The sequence below is a fragment of the Equus przewalskii genome, chromosome 7 (assembly GCF_037783145.1).
Source record: "Equus przewalskii isolate Varuska chromosome 7, EquPr2, whole genome shotgun sequence".
Lineage (NCBI taxonomy): Eukaryota > Metazoa > Chordata > Mammalia > Perissodactyla > Equidae > Equus > Equus przewalskii.
In genome coordinates this window covers 41,626,784-41,651,711 of record NC_091837.1, presented here as the reverse complement: position 1 = coordinate 41,651,711, position 24,928 = coordinate 41,626,784, and the positions used below count along the sequence as shown (strand labels likewise).

The 24,928-nt window shown below is 35.9% G+C and overlaps 1 protein-coding gene across 2 annotated transcripts in view; it reads left to right on the top strand.

Moving 5' to 3' along the window:
• MIB1 (MIB E3 ubiquitin protein ligase 1) overlaps positions 1–24,928 on the top strand; it is a 141,318-nt gene that overhangs the window by 42,468 nt on the left and 73,922 nt on the right. For both annotated transcript variants that reach the window (XM_070629701.1, XM_070629702.1), the window contains exons 8-10: positions 5,537–5,681; positions 7,257–7,390; positions 17,139–17,246. In XM_070629701.1, coding sequence (XP_070485802.1) covers positions 5,537–5,681; positions 7,257–7,390; positions 17,139–17,246 — 387 coding nt within the window. The remainder of the gene's footprint in view (positions 1–5,536; positions 5,682–7,256; positions 7,391–17,138; positions 17,247–24,928) is intronic.

Here is a 24,928-nt window from a genome sequence, read left to right as displayed (position 1 = left end):
TGTTATTTTTTATTGCTTTAGTTAAATATTGAATAAATGATAGTTGTGTATGTTTTTCAGGACTGTATTTTGGAATCATTTTTGTCAAAAAATTAAGTTCTGTATAATCCCTCTTTGTTTACTTTTGATATTAAAGTTAGTTAAAAAAATGTTTCAGTATACTTCAAGCCTCACTATAGTGTGGTTTTACTTAAAGTGTAATCTTTCAATATGTTTTATAGGAGCTATAAATCCTCTTTTAAGATTTTTCATACACAAGATGTTTTTGTTTTTCCACTTAGCAGCTTCCATCTGTTGAATGTCCAGTTATCCTCAGTTCTGTGCTAGATGCTATATACTTACACATGTGCACACATGCATACGTATATGTGTACCCAAACTACATATATATACAGACTTTATTTGTCTTAGGAATATTGTAAGTAGGTGGTGGAACGGCATCCTTATTTTAAAGATGAGGAAATCAGCGCTAAGATTCTGAACTGGAATTTGAACTCAAAAACCTAAGTACTCTGTCTCCCATATTAAGCTATTGTATAAGCAAAACCTCTGAATAATTTCTAGAGAGAAATTCTGGGATTCCAGTAGTGGTAGGGTAGATTTGAATCTTCTCAAATCCTTTTTTTTTTAAAGATTGGCACCTGAGCTAACAGCTGTTGCCAATCTTTTTTTTTTTTTTTTTTTTTCCCCTCTGCTTTTTCTCCCCAAATTCCCCCAGTACACAGTGGTATATTTTGGTTGTGGATCCTTCTAGTTATGGCATGTAGGATGCCGCCTCAGCATAGCCTAACAAGGTGTGCCATGTCTGTGCTCAGGATCCGAACCAGCAAAACCCTGGGCTGCCGAGCGGAGCATGTGAACTTAACCACTTGGCCACAGGGCCAGCCCCTCAAATCCTCTTGATAGAAACAGTCAACAACTATGTTAGCATAACCAAAAAAAGCCACAAGCAACTATAACAAAGCCAGGTGACAGAGTAGCCTAAAACCCTAAAATATGAATGAGGAGAGATAAACCACTGACAGCTACTGGGTCTGCATCTGTCCATATGGCAGCAGAGAATTAGTGGGGCATCAGATGGACCTGAGAATGGGAGGACTCCAGAATAGCTAACAAGTGTTCATTGGCTAGTGTGTTCACAACAGCTGAACCTGAGAGGACTCTTGCAGACTCCAGACTGGGGTAAGAGCAATAGGTCCATGCTAAAGTTTGAAGGGACTGGAGCAGCCTGGGTCTGTAAACTGTCAAAACTAACCAGCCAAAGCTCCCTTCCAGGGCAGAGCTCTCCATTGAAGAGAAAGTGCTGGGAGTAGAAACCAAATTGAATAGGATAGAGACGATAGGGACAAAGGAAAGAGTAGGTCCAAATAAAAGTTGGAAGGGATCATGGTTCAATCCCCATGCATAATTCTTACTGAAAAAAAAGGATAAGGAATAGAATAACTTCTCTACAGACAAATGAAAGTACACTGGAAAAATATGCACAGAAAACTAAAATCTAATAATGCAAAATAAGCTAAAAGAAATTAAGAAAATGATAAAAGATGTGAGAGAATGAAATAAATCATAATAAGAAGTGAGGTGATAGAACTTAGGAGAGAATTGAAAAGATCATTTTAGAAATGAAGGGTAATCTAGAAGCAACACAGAGCAAATAAATACAACGTATAATGTCTTAAGAGAAACAGATAAAAAGAAGGAACATTTTTAAAATAAAAAAGATATGTATTTGAGAGAAAGTGGCAGGTATAGAATATCTAATATACGTGTATTAGGAGGCCTTGCAAAAAGGAGTAACAGAAACTAAAGCAATGGAATATAACGAATACTAAAATTTGTAATTCTAGAAAAATTTTCATGAAATTAAGATTTGAAACTAAATATTAAAAGGACACATTGCATATCTGGGAAGACTGACCCAGAACACCAAATACTGAGCCCTATTCTGGTAAGATAACTGAACCTTCAAGAAAAGAAAAAATTACTTGGGTGTCTAGTAAAAAAGATCAAGTTATTTATAAAGGAAAGAAAATCAGATTGCTCTTAAGAAAAAATCTGATCTCAGTGTTTTATGCCAGGAAACAATGAAATAACATTCATTAAGGTTCTCAAGGAAACAAAATGTAAGCTAGGAATTTTATATATAAGCAAACTGACTTTCAAGTGTAAAGGCTACAAGCTGCTGTGAGGGGTGAAAAGTCAGAGTCTTGTTCCCATGAGCCTCTGCTGAGCAGTCTGGAGAGTTAGCTTCAGAGAACCAAAGTGACGGCAGAGACGTCAGCTTAGGACTGGTGGTGGTTGTTGAGTGTGTATTTTTTTGTTGAACCAAGATTAAATAATGGTTAGAAAGGAAAGGGTAGAGTCTATAATGGTTATAACCTCGCACAATGTAGATAAAGTACAACTGTCAAAAAATGGGCTGGGAATGGAGAGTATAGGGAAAGTTGAATAAGCTGCGTTTTTTTTGTTTTGTTTTGTTTTGTTTTTTAAAGATTGGCACCTGAGCTAACAACTATTGCCAATTTTTTTTTTTTTCTGCTTTTTCTCCCCAAATCCCCCCCAGTACATAGTTGTGTATTTTTAGTTGTGGGTCCTTCTAGTTGTGGCATGTGGGCCACCGCCTCAACATGGCAAGATGAGCAGTGCCACATCCATGCCCAGGATCCGAACCAGCGAAACCCTGGGCCGCTGCAGCTGAGCGTGTGAACTTAACCACTCGGCCATGGGACTGGCCCCTAATAAGCTGTTTGATTGCTTTTTAATTATTAATTGGGACTAAATACTGTTATTTAAATCACAATATCGGGGGAGAAAGAGGGTAAGGGGAAGAACATATGAATGACTGATTTCAATATATGTACCAGGGAACCAATAGACGATATATATATATATATTTTTTTTTTTTAAAAGAGGGAATAAGAGTATATAATATATAAGTATAAATATAACTATCAGGACAATATAATTTAATATGAAGTTTTAATATAAACTTTATATTAATAAAAGCAAACAATGGAAAGATTAACCATAAAGTTAAAAAAATGTGTATAAAAACAATATGATATAGGGGACAAAGGTAGAAGGGAGATGTCTTTGAATATGTGTTGTTTTATGATTTAATTTGAAACCACATATATATTTTATACAATTATATAACAAAATTAAATTTAAAAAAGAAACTCCTAAAGTGGAAAGTAAAGTGAAAGAGTGAACCTAAATGTGTTTCCTGTTGGCATAACTGTACAGAGAGGAAATTCCAAGTGACTTTTAAACATAGTCATTTGTTTTTGTGTCCTCAGAGGAGGACTATACCCTACAGAACTGCATAGAAAAGGAAATATTTAACGATTTTCAGGAATCTTATTGTTTGTAATAGGGTTCAATTGTTATTCTGAGATTATTGTGTATGTAATATGACAAAAAAACTGTTATATAGTAATTCTAATTCTGTTATCCTCAGTGACCTTGAGAACCAGAATGATCAGAGCGGGAAAAAAAAGATACAGATGTAATATGAGAGGTTAAGTAAAAACCCTGTACTCTTGAATTTGAATTGAAAGTATTTTAACTTAGAATTTCATCCTTTTAAAACAAAATAAAACAGATCCTCCCTTTTTCCTAGCTCTGTTCATGAAAAGGCCTAGAAACAATGACCATTCCAGTCACAATAACCAACCTTAGTGCCCAGATTATGGTTTTGAAATTTCCCTCTGTAAAGAACCAAGTCTCTTTGGAGAAACAGCTAATTCTAGCTCTTTGGCAGGAAGTGAGCCTCAGGAAGAGAACCTCAGAAATGAAGTGAACCTCAGAAAGTGGACCTCAGAAATGGCTAATTCTAGCTCTTTGGCAGGAAGATGAGCCTTATGCTAGATAGCAAGGAAGCTATCAAAGATTTTTAGGTCATGTCAAAAGGATCTAGCAGCCACACTTGAAGGGTTTCTTAGCAATTCAGAGACAAATGAACCTATTAAACTCTGTGAATTGGCAAAATTCAGATTGTAAGAAACTATATAGAACAAATAACCCTGTTTGTTCAACAAATAATTTGCAAAGAAAAAAATATATGTAGACTTTATTTGGAGCTTGATTTAAACTAAAAAAATGTATCAGTTATGAGGCAATTGGAAATTTGAACACTCACTGGTATTTTATGTTATTGTAGAGTTATTGATAATTTGGGGTGGGTTGGTAATAAGTATTATGTCTTAAAAAAAAGAGTTTATATGACGAAATAATGTAGCGAGAATGTGTAGGGGAAAATAAGATTGGCCATGAGCTGATAATTATTGAAACTGGTTGATGGGTACGTGAAGATTCAATATATATTGTCTACTTTTGTGTGTTTGAGATCTTCCATAATGAATAGTTAAGGAGGAAAAAACAAAGAATGCATTCTTATAGAATTTGAGACGGTGGCAGGAAATTCCAAGTGAAAATGCTTAATGAGAAGTTAAAATTGGGGTGTGTTGGGGGTGAGCAGGGGGATAAACAGGACTAGAGAAGTATAGTTTGGAGTCTTTGAAAATAAGATGATAGTTATCAAAGTGGATTAAATTTTTAAGAAAGAAGAATAAAAAATTAAGGAATAAAATTTTGGAAGAATGAACAGATTTAGAGATCTGAAGAAGAAAAGGAGGTCAGTGAGTGGAGAAAAGGAAGGACCAGGCAGAAGGATTAGACTGTCATCCAGAAATCAAGGGAATAGTTTCAAGAAGTTGGGGTCTCATGCTATGGAGAGGTCAAAAGAGAAAAACAAGTCAAGGACAATCACTCCTCTGTGTTAGGAAGTAGTCAGATATTATCACTATTCTTCACCAATTTTCTAGTATTATTTGCTATTCTATTGTGCTTAAGAGAATGGGTTTGCAACCTGAGTTTGAAATGGGGCTAATAATAGCACTTAACTTTCAGGATTGTACATATCAGGTGAGTCAGTGCATATAAAGCTCTTAGAACAGTTTCTGCCACATGATGAGAGCTGCTCCTGCTGATTGTGTTCTGCACCTGATTGCCCTGCTTATTCTGTTTATTTAATAAGCATCTTGTTTCTGCACACTTCTGTTATGGAATCAGGCGTGCCTCCAAAAAGGATTTAAACGTAGATGTAGGCTTTGAGCCCTTTGTGGTTTAAATAGGTTTTTTTAGAAATCTGATTTTCTTTTTTTAGGCTGGTTTGATGATGGATTTTGGACTACTTGAGTTACGAGTTCTCGAGATAGATCTTATGGTGTTAAAAAAGAAGGGTTGAATATCAAAAAGCAAAATTTTGTGAACTTTTATGAAGAAGATAGGCTGTCATGATCTATTTTTGTTTGTATATTCTTGTGGAAGTATAGTAGTTTTATTAAAATATTTTTTAAAGATACTCTTTAAAGTTTGTAACTAATAAATAACCCATTTGTATATGGTTATCCTTTAAAAGTTTTTTCATTAGGAATGAAGTAAAATTAATTCTTTAAACATGTAAAAACTAGTGATTGATTTTTATGGTATATACTTTAGACTTAGAAACATGAATCTAATTTTTTTTTTAAAGACTTTAGGTAAAGTTGGCCGAGTACAACAGATTTATTCAGACAGTGATTTAAAGGTAGAAGTTTGTGGAACATCTTGGACGTATAATCCAGCAGCGGTTTCCAAGGTGGCATCTGCAGGATCAGCCATTAGCAATGCATCTGGTGGTATGTTTTGTGTCGTGTTTCTTTAAAAGTGATATGGTTTACAGTAGAACCCCTGCTAATTCCGGGTTCTCGTATACAGGTAACGTCATATGTGTTCTTGGTTTTCTCCTAGATCACATAACCTCACTTGAATGTTAACTACCTTTTCAAATTTCACTGAAGTTTTTTTTCCTTTTTCGTACAATCAACAACCCTTCTTCTGGCTGAGGTATGCCCTGGAAAAGTTCAAGGGCTTCTCCACATCAAATCTGAGATATCTGAAATTCACCATTCTACTCTTTAATTAGAGCTTTTGTTTTCTGCCAAAGAACCATCACTTTCTTAGACTGCTTTATTTTCTCCATATTTCCAACATTATTGACAGCAGATGGCTTTCTTTCTGGATATTTTTACATATCAGCCATATTTTTTCCCTTTGTTATACATGCCACAATGAGTAGAAAACCATGTTGAGATGTGAATATGCTGGATGCTTGGGTGGGCTTATGCCCAAAGTCTTTCCTCTCTATGCTCAAGCTTTATATACACAGACTCAATTCATTTTGCAACAAATTCCAAATTACTGTACGTATATTGTTGTTGTCCAGAAAAGAAGATAGAACGATAATTGTAAACAATAAAAAAAAAAAAGGAAAATATTAAGTGACCTCCAGTTTTATTTTGTACTACTTGATACTTCCTTTGCTTCTGTCTCTTCTTTCCTGCTGTAATTTGCTAGTATGCTTGAAGTTTAAATTGGGGGGTGTTGATTTTTACCTTGAGTTTAGATGGCATCATAACACTACATACAAATTAAAAGAGTGAAAGATGATTAATATCCTTCTCTCAAATAATGTGGACTTAGTGTTGGTCCTCTGCCCCACTTTGTGATTTCTTTGCTCTCCAATAAGTAGACCCAAGAATTAAGGAGTTGAACTGAGTAGGTTCTCTACTGATTAATGCTGTTTAGGAAAAAATATGTTATAAAAGGGTCTATGTAAATACATCCCTGGTTCTTTCTTGTTTTAGTCAAAACCAATCAGTTAGCACCTTTGAAGTCTGTTCTTAACACTTGGATGTCCCTTTTTCAACTGAAAATTTGGGTTTGTCCCTAAAATAGTTCCCTGGATATCATAGAGATTACATAGCTTATTCATCATAATCAATGATCTGTTGATTTATTCTAAGCTCTGTAGCTTTGAGCTCCGAGAGTTGGTGTGGTATGCTTAAGACCTGAAAGGAAGTTTGTATCATTATGATACTCCCATTGCAGTATGTTCATTTGTAATACCCTTGGTATGACTTCTAACTCTTGAATTATTCTTTCTGTGTAACTACTTTTTCTGATATTTTACCGTGAAATACATGAATTGGATAAAACTGAGAATACTTATCAGCTTGAATTTAATGCAGCTTTATATGGTAGTAGTTATAATTTGTATGGGTGATCTCTGTAGCATAATACAGAAATAACATTAATGATAGAAATAATAAAAAAGAAAAAATATATGTTATAGACATATGGGTAATGCTTGTCTGTTAGTAGTTAAGGTTTGAGATCCTCCTCTATTAGCAGCTTTATTTGATGCTTTACAGAAAGACTCTCCCAACTCTTGAAGAAATTATTTGAAACCCAAGAATCTGGTGACCTCAATGAAGAATTAGTTAAGGCTGCTGCCAATGGAGATGTTGCTAAAGTGGAAGATTTGCTAAAAAGACCAGATGTGGATGTGAGCATTTTAAAAATTATTTTGAAGCATACACAAAAATAAAATAGTATAATGAACCTTATACTTGAAGAATTATTAGGATTTTACCACAAGTGCCTCATCTATTCATTCTTCCTTGTTTTTCTGAGATGTTTTAAAGAAGACACCAGACATCATTTTTCAGTGTGCATTTCTAAAAGATATTGATGTTTTTGTATTTTTAACACTGTGACCTTTTTTATTTTATGATTGACAAAACTTACATTTAGGTTTTTAAGTGGCTAGTGTCCCTTTGGGAAATTCAGTGAATTTTTCTCATGTAAATGTCATCTTGTCATGTCTTTTAAATGTATTTTAGAAACTTTTATGAGCAATTTTTTATCCCTCTTTTCAAAACATTTAAACTTTTCCCCTCCCCTCCCTGTGAAGGTTGACTATTTCATAGTTTATAATGCAGATGAATTAAAGATTATGCATTTTGTAAATGTTAATGGTTGATGTAATTTTACCATTCACATAAGCCATATTTTGAATAGGCTATTTTGGTTCTTGCTTAGTCATCTGTTGTCTTTGCCGCCGTGCTGGCACTGATGTGATGTTCAGTGCCCACCAGGAGGTTGTGGGTGGAGTGGCAGTTTGAGCCATTGTCACTGTGTTGTGAGGGCTTTTGTTGCCACACCTTTGCATGTAAGTATGCTAGCCAGTTTGAAGAAGATCAGATCTATGATTGTAAAGTATAAGCATCTTATTCCTCATGTGGCATTTTAGGTTTCTTAGAGAGAGAGCAGTTGCAGCAGCACAGCACAGTGATTTCTTGATTGATTGCAAGTAATTTTTCTCGGATACTAGAGTACCAAATGTTTTTTGTGTTTGAAAGATAGAGTCCGACTTCTTATTTATTCAGTGAAGCAGATTTACGTTTTATTATACTTAATTTTTTTCATTTGACTACTAATTTATTTTAGTTATTTTTTAACAGTGTCATATATTGCAAAAATTATAAGGGAAAAATAGTTTTACTAGATTTTTTATGGAAAACAACATCTCCTCCTCAACCTTATTTTCCCATTCTTCAGAGCCAACTATTTTCACCTCTTTCAGCTGATTTTCTTGATATGTTTACCTCCACATCTTCCAATAACATACTTCTGTTGTTATTTCTTGATTTTTATGTTTTAGGAGTTATCTTTTGATATCTCCCTGTGAAAGTGAGGATTCAACTTTATTTCACCACCTGCAGCCCACTTTCACACATACACACTCCTCCTAGCTTCTTAACGTGGTTATATTGTGTTGTAATTTTGTTAAGATTAGAATTAGTTGTGCATGTTATATATCTGAGCTGTGGAGGATACTATATTGTATTTTCCTACACAACTTTTTGTTTTCCTTGCTGTTCATAATTGTTCTTTTTTAAACAATAATTCACTATATGTAGTTTGCATATAGTGAAATACATGCATCAGTTTTGACAAATGCATATGCCTATGTAATGCACACTCCTATTAAGATGTAGAACATTTCCTTCATTCCGAAAAGTTCGCTTGTAGTTTTTCCCAAGCAGTCCCTTTTAACTCCAGACAAAATTAAATTTATTTATTTATTTATTTTTAAATTTATTTTTTATTTTTGTCTTTGAGGAAGATTAGCCCTGAGCTAACATCTGCCGCCAGTCTTCCTCTTATTGCTGAGGAAGACTGGCCCTGAGCTAACATCTGTGCCCATCTTCCTCTTCTTTTTGTGTAGGACTCCTGCCACAGCATGACTTACCAAACGGTGCCATATCTGCACCTGGGATCTGAACCCTGAAACCCCAGGCCGCCGAAGCGGAACGTGTGAACTTAATCTCTGCGCCACCGGGCTGGCCCCATAATTAATTTTTCTTTCTCCTTTTTTTTTTTGCTGAGGAAGTTTCACCCTGAGCTAACATCTGTTGCCAGTCTTTCTATTTTTGTGTGTGAGCTGCTGCCACAGCATGGCCACTGACACATGGGTGGTGTAAGTCTGTGCCTGGGAGCTGAACCTGGGCTACTGAAGTAGAGCGTGTCGAACTTAACCACTAGACTACCAGGGCTGGCCCCCAGTTTTTTTTCATTTCTTAGTAATCTGTATTGTTATAATTAATTTTTCTCCAAACTTCTAATTGTCTAATCTCTCAAGACATTCAGGCACGTCAGGTGCATATTGATTTTATTGTCTGAGAGAGATTGCTTTCACTGCCTTCTGATGTGATTTATCGCGGCAGGTTGCCCTCTACACCTGATGTCCATTTGGAATGTCTTCTTACCCGTCATCCTGAGGGTTCCCTTCCCCTCTCTCATGTGTTGGATTTCTTGTTTTCTGTATTCTCTCTTTGTATCCGTGTTTACTCTCTTTTGTGAGGTACAGTCTTTAGTAGCTTTTTGAGAAAGCATTCATGGGAAATAGACCTTTAATATCTAATTTTTTTTAAATCTTACAATTAAATTTTAGATGGGGATAGAATTTTGGGTTGGGTATCGTTTTCCTTCTGAATAATTCCATTTTCTGCCAGCATTCAGAATTGCTGTTGAAAAGATTTAAGCCATTCTGATTCCTGATCCTACATATGAGCAATTTTTTCTCTCTCGAGCATGCAGATCTTTTTTTTTGCCAATATTCTCAACTTGCACAATGATGTGCCTTGGTGTGGATCTGTTTTCATCCATTGCTTTAGATGTTTTATCTTTTTATTCTGGAAGTTGTGTTTTTCACATCTGGAAGTTTTCTATATATATATATAAGCTTTTATTTTTTTAGAGCAGTTTTAGGTTTACAAACTAAAATTGAGAGAGTTACAGAGATTTCCCATGTACCCCCTGCCCACATATGCATAGCCTCCGCCATTATCAGCATCACTCACCAGAATGGAATTTTTTTTTTTTTTTACCAAAGATAAACCTACTTTAACACATTATAATCACCCAAAGTGATTATAGTTTACCTTAAGGTTTTCTCTTGGTCTTGTACATTCTTTGGGTTTGGACAAAAGTGTAATGAGATATATCCATCATTGTAATATCACACAGAGTATTTTCACAGCCCTAAAAATTCTCTGTGCTTTGCGTATTCGTCTTTTCCCTCCACCCCACCCCTGGCAACCACTGATCTTTTTATTGTATCCATAGTTTTGCCTTTTCCAGAATGTCCCTTGTTGGAATCACACAGTATGTGGCCTCTTCAGATTGGCTTCTTTCACTTAGTAGTATGCATTTAAGTTTCTTCCATATCTTTGTAGCTCATTTCTTCTTAATGTTGGTTAATATTCCATTGTCTGGATGTACCACAGTTTATCCATTCACCTACTGAAGGACATATTGGTTGCTTCCAAGTTTAGACAATTATGAATAAAGCTGCTATAAACATCCACATGTAGGTTTTTGTGTGGACCTAAGTTTTCAGTTCCTTTGGATAAATACCAAGGAGTGTGATTGCTGGATGATATAGTAAGAATATATTTAGTATTTTAGGAAACTGCCAAACTGTCTTCCAAAGCAAGTGTACCATTGTATATTCCTACCAGCAATATATGAGAGTTCCTATTGCTCCATATCTTCGCCAGCATTTGATGTTATCAGTGTTCTGGATTTTGGCCATTCTAATAGGTGGTAGTAGTATCTCGTTGTTTTAATTTGCATTTCCCTCATGACATATGATGTGTGGAGCATCTTTTCATATGCTTATATGCCATCTATATGTCTTCTTTGGTAAGGTGTCTGTTTGGGTCTTAGTGGCCCATTTTTTTTTTCTGCTTCTCCCCAAAGCCTCCCAGTACATAGTTGTATATTCTACTTGTAGGTCTTTCTAGTTCTGCTACATGGGATGCTGCCTCATCATGGCTTGATGAGTGGTGCTAGGTCCATGGCCAGGATCTGAACTGGTGAAACCCTGGGCTGCCGAAGTGGAGTGCATGGACTTAACCACTTGGCCATGGGGCCGCACCCCCCCCCCACCCCGTCTTTGGCCCAGTTTTTAATTGGATTGTTTTCTTATTGTTGAGTTTTAAAAATTGTTTGTATATTTTGAATAAGAGTACTTCATCAGATACGTATTTTGCAAATATTTTTTCCTAGTCCATGGCTTGTCTTATTACCTTGCTATTTTGTTTTGCAGAGCAGAAGTTCAATTTTAATGAAGTCTGGCTTATATTTCTTTAATACATCGTGATTGTGATATTGTATCTAAAAAGTCATACTATACCCAACATCATCTAAGTTTTCTCTTTTATCTTCTAGGAGGTTTATAGTTTTGTGTTTTACATTGAGTCTATGATCCATTTTGAGTTAATTTTTGTGAAAGAGGTAAGGTCTGTATTTAGAGTCATTTTTTTGCATGTGAATGTCCGGTTGTTCCAGCATCATTTGTTGAAGAGACTGTCTTTTCTCCATTGTATTGTCTTTGCTTCTTTGTCAGAGATCATTTAGCTATATTTTGAGTCTATTTTTGGGTTCTCTATTCTGTTTCATTGATCTGTTTGTCTAGTCTTTGGCCAACACCACACTGTCTTGATGAGTCAGGTAGTGTCAGTCCTCCAGCTTTGTTCTTCTCTTTCACTGTTGGGTTGGCTACTCTAGGTCTTTTGCCTTTCCCTATAGTCTTTAGAATCTGTTTGTTGATATCCATAAAATAACTCACCAGGAATAGTAGAGATTGCATTGAATCTATAGATCTAGTTGGGAAGAACTGACATGTGACAATATTGAGTCTTCCTGTCCATGAACATGGAGTCTCTCTCCATTTATTTAGTTCTTTGATTTTGTTCATCACTCTTTTAGTTTTCCTCATGTAGATCTTGTACATATTGTGTTAGATTTATACCTAAGTATTTAATTTTTTGGCGTGATAATGTAAATGGTATTGTGTTTTTATTTGCATTTAATTTTATAATTAGTGATGTTGAGCATGTTTTCATGTACATGCTCACCATCCATATGTCTTCTTTGGAAAAATGTCTATTCAGATCCTCTGCCCATTTTTAGATCAAATCGTTTTCTGCTGTTGAGTTATATGAGTTCTTTATATATTTTGGATATTAACCCCTTATTAGATAGATGATTTGCAAATATTTTCTCCCATTTAGTAGATTGCCTTTTTGTTTTCTTGATGGTTTCTTTTGGTGTGTTGTGGTATTGTGTTTTTATTTTTAAATTCCACTTGTTTACTGTTAGTATATACGAAAGCGTTAGACACTTGTGTATGAGTCTTGTATCCTGCAACCTTGTTATAATTGTGTGTTAGTTCCAGGAGTGTTTTTGTTCATTCTTTTGGATCTTTGACATAAATGATTATGTCCTCTGTGCACAAAGACAGTTTTATGTCTTCCTTTCCAATCTGTGTACTTTTGTTTTCTTTTCTTGCCTTACTGCATTAGCAAGGAGTTCTAGTACAATGTTGAAAAGGAGTGGCGATAGGGGACATGCTTGCCTTATCCCTAATTCTTGTGAGAAGGCTTCAAGTTTCTCACCATTAAGTATGATGTTAGCTGTAACTTTTTTGTACAGTCTTTATCAAGTTGAGGAAGTTCCCCTTTATTCCTAGTTTACTGACAATTTTTATCATGAATGGGTGTTGAATTTTGTAAAATACTTTTTCCACATCTATTTATATGATCATGTGATTTTTCTTTTTTAGTCTTTTGATGTGATGGATTACATTAACTAATTTTTGAATATTAAACCAGCCTTGCATACCTGGGATAAATTCCACTTGGTCATGATGTGTAAGTCTTTATATATATTTTTGGATTCAGTTTGCTAACATTTTGTTGAGGACTTTTGCGTCTGTGTTCATGAGGCGTATTGGTCTATAGTTTTCCTTTCTTGTAATGGCTTTGTCTGGCTTTGGTATTAGGGTAATGCTGCCCTCATAGAATAAGTTAGGAAATATTCCCTCAGCTTCTGTCCTCTGAAAGAGATTTTAGAGAATTGGTATAATTCTTCCTTAAATATCTGGTAGAATTCACCAGTGAACCCTTCTGGGCCTGGTGCTTTCTGTTTTGGAAGGTAATTAATTATTGATTCAATTTCTTTAATAGATACAGGCCTTTTCAGGTGGTCTGTTTCTTCTTGTGTGAGTTTTGGTGGATTTTGTCTTTCAAGGAGTTGGTCCATTTCATGTAGGTTATCAAATTTGTGGGCATAGAGTTGTTCAAAGTCTTCCTTATTATTCTTTTAATGTCCATGGGATCTGTAATGGTGTCCCCTCTTTCATTTCTGATATTAGTAATTGGTGTCCTTTCTCTGTCTTCTTTCTTAGTTACCCTGGCTAGAGGCTTATTGGTTTTATTGATCTTTTCAAAGAACCAGCTTTTGGTTTTGTTGATTTTTCTCTGTTGATTTCCTATTTTCAATTTCATTTATTTCTGATTTAATTATTTCTTTTCATCTGCTTGCTTTGGATTTAATTTGGTTGTCTTTTTGTAGTTTTCCAAGGTGGAGATTTAGATTATTGATTTTAGATCTTTCTTCTTTTCTAATATATGTATTTAATGCTGTAAATTTTCCTGTAAGCACTATTTTCATTGTGTCCCACAAATTCTGATAAGTTGTGTTTTCATTTTCATTTACCTAAAAATATTTTTAAATTTCTCTTGAGATTTCTTCTGTGACCCATGTATTGTTTAGAAGTGTGTTATTTAATCTCCACTTATGTTGGAATTTTCTGGTTATCTTTCTGTTATTTATTTCTAGTTTAATTCCATTGTGATCTGACAGCAGACATAATATAAGTTTTATTCTTTTAAATTTGTTTAGGTATATTTTTTGGCCCAGAATATGGTATTTCTAGGTGAGTGTTCCATGTGAGCTTGAGAAAAATGTATATTCTGTTGTTTTTGGATGAAGTAGTCTGTAGATGTCAATTATATCCAGTTAATTGATGGTGCTGTTGAGTTCAACAACGTACTTATTCTTCTGCCTGTTGGGTCTGTCCATTCGGAGAGAAGGTTACTATAATTATTTCACAGGTAGTTTTCCTTCCTTTTATTTTCTCTGATCTTGGACTGTTCCTCTAATGGTCTAATAGTTTTCTTTGTTTTTCCTTTCTGGGATACTCCTTAACTTAAGCTTCTAACCCTTCTTTTGAGGTTTTCATTATTCTGGCAGTTATGAATTTGAATTTTCAAACTTTTTTTGGTTGTTCTTTTCCCTTTCCTTTTTATGGTATCATGTTCACATTCAAAGGATGCAATGTCATGCTTTACTCACTGAGTATATTAATGGTTTTGGTTTTTGGGTTTTTTTTAAAGTTTTATTGTCCCTGCTTAGTTTTTGTCTTCTTTAACTTACTTTCTTCTGTTTGTTTTGGTCTCTTTTGTTGGAGGCCATTCATCAGATGTCTAGTGATCCTTGATTGTTCATTCATCTATAAAAGCGGGTAATAAAAGGCTTGTTTGGAGGCATGCGTGTGTGCGTATTTGTCAACTCTGGACTTCACTGTAGGGTGGTCCGGTTGACTGTTTCCTTGGGTTACTCCTGGCTGTTGGTCGTCGAGTGTTTTTCTCTTGAGCTGGTCTGATTCCCTGGAAAGGTCTCTTGATTCTCCTGCTAAACCTGGCTGCCAACCTTATGAATACAGATTAAGGGAAGAGAGTCCAGGTTCTTAGCATTCAGCATGTCATATTTACACAAAACTTATGTTTTTAGTGCTTCGCCCCACCCTTTACAGTGCCTGGTTTCTAGAGTCTATGACTCTTTGCTCTTTCCAGAGAATAAACTTTCACGTTTCCGTTAGTGTGAGGGTGGAGCAGTAGCTCAGCTTTGCAAGGTTGGGGAATTCAGGGATCTAAATGCTTTTAAACAGACTGTCAGCCAGTGCTTTTGTGTTTAGCACCACTGCCACATTGTTCCCATATCCAGAGACATCCAGTCATCAATTCTGAGCCTTATGAGTTTCCTTGACGAATGGGTCATTTTGGGCTTTTCTCAGCAGTCTTAGGTCTGCTTTCTAGCTTGCTGTGTATGGGTGAGCATGTGTGCATGTGTATGTGAGTTTTCTGTTTTGCTAGTTCTGATTATCTTTGAGGTTTGAGGCTTAAAAGAAAATAAAACTGTACCCTTGTTTTACTAAGATGTCAGGAGGTAATGAAAACAAATACAATGCATCCTTTAATTTAAAAACACTCTTACAAGGGTATACTTGCTTTTTCTTTTGAGATATAATTGTACCACAAATAAATATAAGGCTATACTTTTAAGAAGTCTCATAATAATAGTGAAAAACGATGGTCTCTTGCCTCATATCTACCCATCTTCCAGCTCTTCTAATGGAACTTTTTTTCAGTTTAGCTTTCCTGTTTTTTTTGTAGCATCTTTCTCTTGAGTTTTAGATGTAAAGAATTCTTGAACATGTCTAATTGAAGTTTTTCTCCCATAAGTTTTCTTTTCTTCTTTCCATTTGTTTCTTCCAGAGTCATTTCTCTTTCTGTTTTGGAATTCTTTGTCTTACTTTGTCTTTTTCTGTGTTGGAGGTCCTCCTCACATCCCTCCTCTCTGCTTGTCCGTTCCTATCTGAATAAGACAATGAAAGGCTCATTGGTAGCTTTCTGTTCCTGGACGGACTTGGTGACTTTCTTTGCGTTGTGGTGTTTGTCTTAGAGCTTTTGGAGATCCCTAAATGCCATTAAGTTAGGGGTCTGTTCTCTATGGCTATTCACTTGTGTGAGGGGAGAAACCTCCTTTTCCTTGCCTTGGGACTTGATTCCTGGCAGCTAATACTCTGTGCTTGAATTTGAGAAGTGGGCTTGGAGTGTGGCCATTGCACATCAGATTTATATCTGTGGCCTCTGTTGTCAGCCCTTTGATGTGCTTGTGTTTGCACGCTTTGAATTTGTCTGGGGTTCCCAGCCTTTGTCTTCCCTGTCTCTATAAAGTCAAAACTTCTTTGCTTGTGTTCTTTCAAAAATGTGTTATTTTTCTTGTTTTCCAATGTTAGCTCTCCTTTTCTTGTTGTCTTTATGGCTTTTTATGTTTTAAATTATTTTACCGTCTTCTTAAGGTAGTCTCGGGAAGGATGGGATGTAAACGTGTGGTCAGGCTGTCATCTTTAACCGTCTTTTATGGTTTTATGGATAGGAGTGAATGTGGTGAGATTAAGAAATTGCACTTAGCCTTGGGTATGTCCATGAGTAAGTTATGCATTTACATAACATCCAAGGTGAAGAAAAGGTTGGAATTTACTGCTTTATAAATTCTATTATAAATAGAATAATTTTATATAGCTCATTTATATATATAATGTATATAAGGTATACACCTCATTAATAGATCCTTCATGGTACTTTGCTTACAGCTGGTATTCGATATACTTGTCAAATTGAATTTATTTATACGGCAGTAGATAATATGTTTTCTGAAAGTTTTCCATTCACCTCATTGCTTTTTTTCATTGAAACATAAGCTCTGAGATTTAATAATCCAAATAGAAGTAAATATATAAAACTAATGTGACTTATTTCCCTTTGTCCATCCCTCCGTCTTTCCCTTCCTTTCTTTCTTTTTTCAACTTTGCAGATTGCCTAAAGAGTTCTTTCACAGCTCTTTGAACAATGGAACTTACATCTGTTTAAAAAAAAGCCTACATCCCTTCTCTAGATTAGAACAATTTCTGGTGATCTGTATTAGGCTATATGGAACCCCAGCCGAAGTTATTTTCTTAGAATTTTACAGTGTGCTAGATTTAAACCCACACTACGTGTATATATTGCCTCTTTCTAATTTGTGACATTCTTTCATCCTTCCTTTTTTTCATTTAGGTAAATGGACAGTGTGCTGGCCACACAGCAATGCAAGCTGCTAGTCAGAATGGACATGTTGACATTTTGAAGTTACTTTTGAAGCAAAATGTGGATGTAGAAGCAGAGGTAATTAAACTAAGCTTGAAAAATATTTTTAGTAAAAATTAATGTCCTAGAAATGATACTTCTGTATCATGAGATGGATTTTTTCATTCTTAAAATTTAATGCTCACCTAAGGCTCTTCTGATTGAAAAGAAAAATTTGACAAAAGACAACTTGAAGCATTTCTTATTTTTCTGTGATCCTTCAGTATTCTAGGTATAACCCTAAGTGAAGAGAGGAGTTGAGTTTTCCATTACTGTTGGCGGACCACCATGCTGTTGGGAGCCCAGTTGGGTTCATCTGACATTTGTACTGGGGAAGTTGAGGGAAGGGGAATATAGATCATGTGAGTCAGAATGTTTCCTCATCTGTAACACTCAGAGGCCTGTCTTTGTTTTGTTTTGTTTTTTTTCTCATAAGGGAACTAGTAAATAAGAATTTGTTTAGTCTTATTGTTTCTTGACCTTAATGTGAAGATTTTACACTGCATGTTTATTGCTCTATATGTGTATATAAGCTTAATTTAATTTAGAGTATATTCTTATTAAAGGGAAATAACTGCTTTTTACTATCACGGGAATTTCAGTGGAGAATCTGTGAGTGGTGTGAAGGATGGCTTCCTTTGTTGTAGTTAACTGTAACCGCGTTACCTAAAATATGTATTAGAATTACATTTGTTTTAGTCTAGTGCAAGATTACTTAAGAATAAGTCAAATTTGATCAAATTTAGACTAGGCAGAATGTTGTAATTTTGTCCAAATGACGCTCCTATCTGAGGAAGCTTAATATAAGGACTTGAATTTCTGAGAGAAAATTGGTGGGCCAACCTGTTTTTACTAATTAAAAAATTTTAAAGACACCTATTTGAAAAGAGAAGTCGTATCTTATTTTTGCTTTTTTCTTCTCTAATTGTATTTTGAGCTGTTGGATAGCTAGTACAGAGCCATTGGTGATGTAGGTGTAAATAAGTCATCTTTGATGTTGAAATTCTAGAAATTTTGCCTAAGTTTTAAATTAGCACATTAGACATCTATAAACTGTGTGACAGTTTTATTACTTTGATGTCTTTATGAATGAGATTATGTAATTTGATTTTGCTTTTACAGTAGTAATTTTTAAGTGACATCTTTCTTGGTTGTGAATTTGGGAACCCAGCATGTGTTATAAAGTTTTTTGGTAATGCAAGAAAGACTTAACTTAAATTTGGTATTTTGTAAATGGCAGGCAATTAGTTTATTTTGCTATTGTTTTAGTCTTGTCTGGAGAAATGGAGTGAAATTCCCTGAGTTGAATATCTAATTTTTAATTTAATGAATCCAGAAACTGCAATAGCAACAACTGCTAAAATATCACAGTGCTGCTGATTGTAGCTAATAAGGCAAGAGGCTGAAAAACTAAATTTCTTTTTGCCTAATTTTTTTTTAAAAAGTATGCTTTCTGATTCAGAATTTAATTAGTAAACCTGGCACTATGAGAGTATCCATAAATTTGTGTTTCTAAAGACTTCTTGTTCACATGAGAAGCTCTGCAGAATAGGGATGCAGCTTCGGGATGGGAACGAAGTTGGCCCTCTTTTTTAAGAGTAGGTTTCCTTTTTCCTTACTTGAACTCAAATACAAAACAAATGATTAGTTGATTCTATAAACATAGTAAGACTGAGGTGGCTAGGCGTTTGTAAATAATTTATCTTTCAGTTCCAAAGCTATGTCTGTTACTAGAGCAGTGAGATACATGTGGACCTCTACCATACGTCCTTATTTGGATTTCCATTTCATGTATTTTCTGTTTTAAAAACCATTGGAGGCAGATTTAATTTGTAAGATGTCTGGAGACATTTTTGACTGTCACAACTGGTCAGGGAGGGGCAGGGAGAGTACTACTGGCATCTAGGGGGTAGAAACTAAGGATGATACTAAGCATCCTACAGTGCACAGCACAGCTCCCACAACAAAGCATTATCTGGCTCCAAATGTCAATAAGGCCAAAGTCAAGAAACCTCAGTTTAAAAGATGGAGAAAATGGTTAATTTTAAGATGCACTTAAATTTGTGATTCATCATTAGCCAGTTTATTAATTTTTTATTGGACATTTTTTTTTTTTTTTTTTTTTTTTTTTTTTTTTAAAGATTTTATTTTTTTCCTTTTTCTCCCCAAAGCCCCCCCGGTACATAGTTGTGTATTCTTCGTTGTGGGTTCTTCTAGTTGTGGCATGTGGGACGCTGCCTCAGCGTGGTCTGATGAGCAGTGCCATGTCCGCGCCCAGGATTCGAACCAACGAAACACTGGGCCGCCTGCAGCGGAGCGCGCGAACTTAACCACTCGGCCACGGGGCCAGCCCCTATTGGACATTTTAAACATTTATAAAAGTAGAATAGTATAATGAATCCTATGTACTCATTAACCTACTTCAATTATCTTTCATGACCAGTTTTGTCTTATGTGTACCTCCATACCTCCCACTCCCTCCACTGCACTATTTTGAAGCAGATCCAGATGTGATATTATTTCATCTGTAAATATTTCAGTATGTATCCCAAAATGATAAATGCTCCTTTTAAAAACTTTGTTATATCTTTAACACACCTAAAAACAATGATTAACACTGATTTTTAAAATTCTAATTTTATTAAAATTTTTGAGGTTAGCTGAAGAATAAAGAGAATAGTATATTTTGTTCTTTAGTTATCTCATTCTGTAACCTTTCATTGCTTTCATCTGCATTAGGAAGTGGGCTCAAGATAGTATGGATCATGGTTTGCAAATTATAGCCCGCAGGCCAAATCCAGCTCTCCGTTTGTATTGTTAAGTATTATTGGAACACAACACACCTATTCATTCGTTTATTGCGTATGGCTGCTTTCATGCTACAGCTGCAGAATTGAGTAGTTGTGTGGTTATGATAAGAGTCTGTATGGCTTGTAAAGCTTAAAATATTTACTTTCCAGCCCTTCACAGAAAAGTTTATTGGCCCCTAGTATAGATGACTGCTGCAGATTTTTTTCACTTGACTTAGGCTGTTATCAAACTAAATTATTTAGTATATATCATACCTTTTGACTATGTGATAAGGTTACACTTTTTTCCTATTTCTTAGGGAAAACTCAGCTATTTTGGAATGTTGGTTGTCTCCATGTATGACCTAATGAGTACAACAGGATTACTTTCTGTTTAGTCCTTAATGTATAGGACTACGAGGACTTAGTCATATTGCTATAGATGAGCTAATTTTAGATCCTCCAGGGACTTAGTATCTTTTTCTTACTAATAAAGTATAATAGTAAGGGTGTGGAGGATTGAGTGCAAGACCAGTTTTAAAGAGTGTGTCCTTTACAATAAGTTTTCCTATACAGTACAGATATATACTGAAGGTGGTAGGAAACTTGGGGTGGTTTGATCTCCCCCCCCCCTCCTTTTTCTCCCCAAAGCCCCCAGGTACATAGTTGTATATTCTTCATTGTGGGTCCTTCTTGTTGTGGCATGTGGGACGCTGCCTCAGCGTGGTTTGATGAGCAGTGCCATGTCCGCACCCAGGATTCGAACCAACGAAACAGTGGGCCGCCTGCAGCTGAGCGCATGACCTTAACCACTTGGCCACGGGGCCAGCCCCATGGGTGGTTTGATCTTTTAAGGTTAATGAAAACTGTTTTGTTTTGTTTTTTTTGAGGAAGATTAGCCCTGAGCTAACATCTGCTGCCAATCCTCCTCTTTTTGCTGAGGAAGACTGGCCCTGAGCTAACATCTGTGCCCATCTTCCTCTGCTTTATATGTGGGACGCCTACCACAGCATGGCTTGACAAGCAGTGCCATGTCTGCAGTTGGGATCTGAACCAGTGAACCCCAGGCCGCTGAAGCAGAATGTGCGCAGTTAACCGCTGCGCCACCAGGCTGGCCTCAATGAAAACTATTTCAAATGGAGAGGATTAATAGTAGGGAACAATACTAGACTTTGCCAGAAAATCAAGTTTTAATGGTATTGTTGCTGTCTAAAATGATATTGCATGAAAAGTTTAATATAAGCCTTAGTTTCCTCATCTATGATAATAACTTAAATGGCTAGGATGTGGAGTAAGGGCAATAATTAAGATACCATTTATAGTATACACCACCATGGGAATTTAAGTTTGTGTTACTACTTTTGGTTGACGTTTCTTATTAAACATTTCTTTCCAGCTGGTGGAAGTTAGTACAGTTTCTCAAGAAACAGATGCTATTTCTGTGTGATTCTGCTTATCTAGTTAGTGAAAACAAAGCTAGGAACATTTTATTTAATTGTAAAACCGAGAAGGAGAGGGCAAGTAGCCTTCAGGACTGGTCAGTTTAAGGAAATTATTTTCTTAAAAACAAGCAAGTAGGGGCCAGCCCCATGGCCAAGTGGTTAAGTTCGCATGCTCTGCTTCGGTGGCCCAGGGTTGTGCCGGTTTTCTTCCTGGACACCGACATGGCACCACTCATCAGGCCATGCTGAGGTGGCATCCCACATAGCACAACCAGAAGGACCTACAACTAGAATATACAACTATGTGCTGGGGGGCTTTGGGGAGAAGCAGCAGCAGGAAAAAAAAAAGATCTGCAACAGATGTTAGCTTAGGTGCCAATCTGAAAAACAAACAAAAAAAACCAAACAACAAGCAAGGACTCAGAATAATAAAATGGCTCCAGGAATTGGTATACATAGTTTCTAGGGTTATTAATTCAGGTTGTGACTAGAGATTTCCCCACTTCCTTACCCCCATACTCCCCTTCCCCCCAAAACTGGAACTATTAAAAACATGGCATGTCAAAGAAAGATTCTGTTTATAAGATCCACGAAACAGTCTTTAAGTTGCCTTTTACAAAAGGAAGGCAGACTAAAATCTGAGATTGCCCAAACAAAAAAGGTCAAGTTTTAAAAGATAACGTGATAGTTTTACAGTCTTTCATTATCAATAAATTCTTCTAGTTGCTCAGGTTGGGTCTTAAGAATCATCATTGATTCCTTTTTTCTTTTCACATTCTTCCTCGAATCCATCATTAAATCAAGTTGTCTCTTTACAATATATCTAAAATTTAAACAGTTTTCACCCTTCCTGCTGCCACCACCCTGGTCTTCACACTTCTCTTACCCCAGATATACTCCTGGCTTTCTCACTTCTTTCAGATATTTACTCAAACCTTCCCTGGGAGGCCATGCTTGGCTGTCTTACCTAGTCCTTCCTTGCTGTACTTTTTCCTTGGCACTTTTTACTGCCTTACATTTACTATTTATTTACTTATTTTGCTTATAATATTCTGTCTCCCCCACTACAATGTAAACTATGAGGGCATGAACTTTATTTTGTCCATTGTTGTACTCCTAGTATCTAGAACAGTCTGAGCTCATAGTAGGCATCTAATAAATACTCACTGAAGGAATGAATGAATGGATGAACTAGAATATACCATTTTCAGACAATCCTGTTGAGGTTTTAATATGATCAAAATACCAGCATCTTGATTAATTGAACAAATTTTAAGGAAAATAAGATGGAGTACAGTATTACATATTATATTTGGGAATAATAAAATAGTTGTATTAATTTATTGAAAATGTCAGCAGGTTCAGGAAATGTTTAATTGCATTGATGTTAAAAATCGTGATGGTTACTGAGAGGGTTCTGGGAAGATGGTGAAGTAGGAGGTACTAGGAATTTGTCTCCCCAGCTAGACAACAACTGCTCTGGCAGAATCATTTTGATATAACTGTTTTAGAACTTTGAATTCTATTGAAGAATTGCTACTTTCATGGGAAGGTTTGGAGGTTGATTATGGTTACTTTTGGTCAATTTCACCTCTTAGCTCAGCAGATGCTACCCATATCACCCTCCAGCCCAGTGGCAGGCAACTAAGTATGTGTTCCTGGACCAGCTTGCAGGAGACAGGTTGGGCAATAAGAACCCTGTTCTACAAATATTGAGATCTACTTTCTGATTGCTTATTGCTGCTTCTGATCATGGAGGTGCAGACACAGAGATGGGCAACCATAGTTCCACCCTCCCATTGTTGCAAGCCCTTCCTCATCAGCTGAAGTGACTTCCAGAGGATTTAAGGGTCTGTGCCCTTTTCCCTTTGCCCTCCCATTTTTCTGTTTTTCTCCTTTTGGGAGCTTGGCATTAAAAACTAGGACATTCAAAAGCAACTGCATGTATGAGAGAAATTAGAAAGTCACTGCACGTGCCCAAGGAAGAGTACAGGCTCAGAAAAGACCCAAGAAGACATTAAGTTTACACCTCAGGCTGTAAGCACGAAGACAGCCTAAATCTGTCAAAAACAAAACAAAAAACAGCAAACCCTGTGGGAAGGAAAGAATCTGATTTCCAGAGTTACCATGTTATTAGATTCAGATGTCCCATTTTCAACAAAAAAATCACAAAGCATGCAAAAATTCCAGGAAAATATGGCTTATTCAAAGAAAAAAAATAAACCTAAAGAAACTGTACCTGAGAAAAACCAGATGGCAGAGCTACTAGACAAAGACACTAAAACAGTTGTCTGAAAGATGCTCAAAGAGCTAAATTAAGATGTGTAGAAAGTCAAGAAAATGATGTGTGAACAAAATGGGAATATCCGTGAAGACATACAACATGTAGAAAGAAATGAAAAACAAATTCTAAAGCTGAAAAGTACAAGAACTTAAATAAAACATTCATGGTGGAATTCAAAGATACATTTAACCAGGCAGAAGAAAGAACCGGTGAACTGGAAGATAGGACAGTGAAAATTATTCAGTCAGAGGAACAGAAGGGAAAAAAGATGGAAGAAAAATGGTGAGAGCCTACGGGACCTGTGGGAAACTGTCAAGCAGACTACCATACATGTTCGAGGAGTCCTAGAAGCATAAAAGAGAAAGAGAGGAAGAGGCAGAGAGATTATTTGAAGAAACTATGGCCCAAAACTCCCCAAATTTGATGAAAGACATGAATATAAGCACCTGAAAAGTGCAGTGAATTCCATATAAGATGAACTCAAAGAGACCCATACTGGAATACATTATAATCAGACTTCCAAAAGACAGAGAGAATCTTGAAAGTGGCAAGAGAAAGGTAACCTATCACTTACAAGGGATCCTCTTAAGATTTCCAACCAATTTCTTATCAGAAACTTTGGGGGCCGGAAGATGGTGGACTGATATAATCAAAGTGCTAAAAGGAAAAAAACCTATCAACCAAGAATCCTATATCTAGCAAAACTGTCCTTCAAAAGTGAGGGAGAAATTAAGACATTCCTAGACAAAAGCTGAGGGAGTTTGTTACCACTAGACCTTCCTTGCAAGAAATCTTAGAGAGAGTGCTGCAGGTTGAAATGAAAGGATATTAGACAGTATCTTGAAACCATTTGAAGAAATCTCAGCAAAGGTAAATTACTTGGGCAATTATAAAAGATAGCATTATTTTAACAATGGTATATAATTCTACTTTTGTTTCCTACATGATCTAAGAGACTAATGCCTTAAAAAATTATTAGTCTAAAATCTAGTTTTATTTTAACTTTGGTTTGTAACTCCACATTTTGTTTCTACGTAATTTAAGAGACTGATGGATTAGTTTGTGTTTTTGGGGACACAGTGTACAAAGATGTAGTTTTGTGACATTAGTAACTGAAAGGGGTAGTGGGATGGAGCTGTAAATGAGTAGAGTTTTTGTATGTTGTTGAAGTTAAGCTGGCATAAATTCAAATTAGAGTGCTATAAC